The sequence below is a fragment of the Notothenia coriiceps genome, unplaced genomic scaffold (assembly GCF_000735185.1).
Source record: "Notothenia coriiceps isolate Sejong01 unplaced genomic scaffold, NC01 NC01_scaffold00037195, whole genome shotgun sequence".
In the NCBI taxonomy this organism is placed as follows: Eukaryota; Metazoa; Chordata; class Actinopteri; order Perciformes; family Nototheniidae; genus Notothenia; species Notothenia coriiceps.
Window position 1 is genome coordinate 6,100 of NW_011369896.1, and position 2,937 is coordinate 9,036.

The window sequence follows — 2,937 nt, forward strand, 5'->3', positions numbered from 1 at the left end:
ACATGTTGAACACAAATACCTGTACTTTCTACTTCTTACATGTTGAACACAAATACCTGTACTTTCTACTTCTTACATGTTGAACACAAATACCTGTACTTTCTACTTCTTACATGTTGAACCCAAATACCTGTACTTTCTACTTCTCACATTTTCCATTTGCCATGATTGGTCGTGCTTTTTACAGTACCACGGCTTCCACAGATGAAATTTGTTTATGTATTTATTGTCAAAGCATTTAATACATTCATTGCTATCGGGATGTTAAGAGCATTCCATGGAATATAACAACAAGTGTTTCTGAAATAAATTACCTACTCTACCGTTAAGTACATTTCAAAGCTCTCTTTACTTTGACTTGAGTAAAGAAGTTTAGTCAGTACTTCTACTTTCACCAGAGTATTTTTAAACACGAGTATCTGTACTTCTACTTGAGTGAAGGATGTGTGGTCGTAGAAATAGATGGCCCTTTTTCCAGAAACTAAATAGCATGGCTTAAAACACATGATTATATAAAACAGATTCTACAAACCGTAGTCGATGTTGAAGTTTCCAAAATGAGAAGCCAGCGTCGCTATCACCACCACGAAGAGCTCGAAGGGGATAGGAGCCTGGGTGAGGAGAAAGAAAAGAGAATAAGATAAGATAGGATAGGATGGAGCTTTATTAATCCTTGTGGGGAAGTTCAGTAGTTTAAACAGCAACTGGGTCAAATAGAAAAACAGGACAGCACAGATTCACACAGATGAATACAATCAAAGATAACCATTTTAAATGAGAAAATAACTATTGAAATGGACAAATACGTTCAGTTGAGATCATATAAGCTTTCCAGTAGGTAGTGTTGCAACTTATTTTATTTAAAGGTCTCCTATCATGCTATTTTTAGGCATATATTATGGGTCTCAGATATATATACAAATATATAAAAAACGTGTCTCTGAAACAGCATGGAGCTCAAACTCTTTCTCTCTCTCAGGTTTACCACAAGGTGACTTCCTTTTGATTTCCTGCTTCTTCACACACACTCTCTCCAGTGCAGGTTAGCTCTGAGTGTTAGCATGCTAATGTAAACACAGGACATATTACTTCCAGAACACGCCTCTTAGTTTCTGACAGCAACGTTTCTGATTGGCCCGTGGGGGTAAAGCCCGCCCACATTTGAGTAATGTCGTCATGACGCAGCAAATCTGGATCAGCTCCGTTGTTCCCCCGTTTTTAGAGATGTGGGTACGGAGGAGAAGAGAGAGGGGTTTATTTTCTGACGCTTTGAGAGTCTCCTGAGACACCGGAGACACACCGGGGACACACCGGGGACATACGGGGGACACACCAGGGACACATGGTGATGTAGAGAAGACATCAAAAAGTGCATTTTGCATAATAGGAATCCTTTAAGGCAGTAAAAATAATTTGTTTATTTGTTTCTTGACAAAGGTTAAGGGTCAAATGTTTGACAAGAATGCTTTTATTTTGAAGTGCAAGTATGTGTCCTGTTATGTTTTGAAATGAACACGAGTATGTCGAGTGCATTTTCCCCGTCTTCTAGCACACTTGTTGGAAACTGTTTTATTAATATAAAGTAAAGACGTTCAGTTTGGACTAGAATCGCTTTGTTCTTCATTCGGAGCTTCCATTACACATGAGGTAGAGGGGTGAAGATGATGGGAGGCTGGAACAAACCATTCACTCCAGCACTTTGCTCTGTAACGGCCAATGGGACAGAGCTGGACCCAGATACCCTGAACAAGACAAGCCTGTTGCCCTCCTGGCTCCAACATGTTAGAACAAGCTCCCCATTGATATCAGGCGACTGCAGACTGAATGGCTACCTGTTTCCCTTCTGCTGTGGAACCCCCCAACAATGCATCAGTTTGGCTTATTTGAAGCCAATATACCTGCAAGCTGTTTGTGTCTTTATGGTTTATTTCACTCATCGTTAGTCGCTTTGGATTAAAGCATCAGCTAAATGAATGTAAATTAAAAACGTTAAGTAATTGTCCTTTCTCGTTCATCTTGGGCTCAGACTTACTCTTCTCAGTTGAATGTTATTCCTGCTTTAGCTCAGTTTTGCTGTGACAATTATACCAAAACTATTAACAAGACAAAATAAGATTAACCCCAAAATATAGCTGAGACTGAGATGCAGTCATTGGCAGGTTCTCACACCTTCTTTAACCAAAGCAAACAACTACCTAACCCAGACTACTCTTATCTTAATCTAAACCTAGAGAGAGAGAGTTTCAAATATGTTAATAAAATATTTTAATCTGAATTAGATGCACTTTAAATGTAAAGGACTGTTTGGGCAGGAAGGCGGACCCAAGAGCAGTACAAAATGTGAAATCAAGTAGTCTTAACCAATAGCAAGCTTCAATTGACCAAAAAGCTGACTATAATCTTGGTCAACAAGGACTAACCCGGTCTGTTTACCTTCAGCTTGGCTTTGAAGCGGTCGTTGAGCTCCTTGGTCGGTAACAGGATCATCAAACACACCAGACTGGTCACCAGGTCGCAGACGTTGGTGTTCTGCAGGTTGGAGAGCACGCTGTACCACGTTTTGAAGAGCGTGAACCAGCCCTGAGGACGAGGGATCTTCAGACCCAGAAGGTATTTGAACTGGGAGGTTAGGATGGTCAGAGACGCTCCGGTAGCAAAGCCACTGAGCAGAGAGTCTGAGAGGTAGACGGAGACGAAGCCCACCTGGAAAATACCCATCAGCACCTGGGAGAAGGGAGCATGAATAAGAGGGGGTCAAGATTCAAGGCTTTTATTGTCCTTTATACATAGCTACAGTGTAGTTAGTTAGACTTTAGGGTAATTTCACCCAGAGTCCCCAGATTGTCAGTTCTTGCATATATTAGGGCAGTACCCGAATATCCGAATATTTGGTCGTTTGCCTACTATTCGGTTTTCAATTTCGTTATTCGGATATTC

The 2,937-nt window shown here is 40.8% G+C and overlaps 1 protein-coding gene across 1 annotated transcript in view; it reads right to left on the reverse strand.

Annotated features, from left to right (window-relative positions):
• LOC104964357 (sulfate transporter) overlaps nt 1-2,937 on the reverse strand; it is a 30,845-nt gene that overhangs the window by 5,043 nt on the left and 22,865 nt on the right. The window contains exons 3-4 of the mRNA XM_010793109.1: nt 2,434-2,724; nt 533-611 (exon numbers count right to left, since the gene is read on the reverse strand). Of these exons, the coding sequence (XP_010791411.1) occupies nt 533-611; nt 2,434-2,724 (370 nt within the window). The remainder of the gene's footprint in view (nt 1-532; nt 612-2,433; nt 2,725-2,937) is intronic.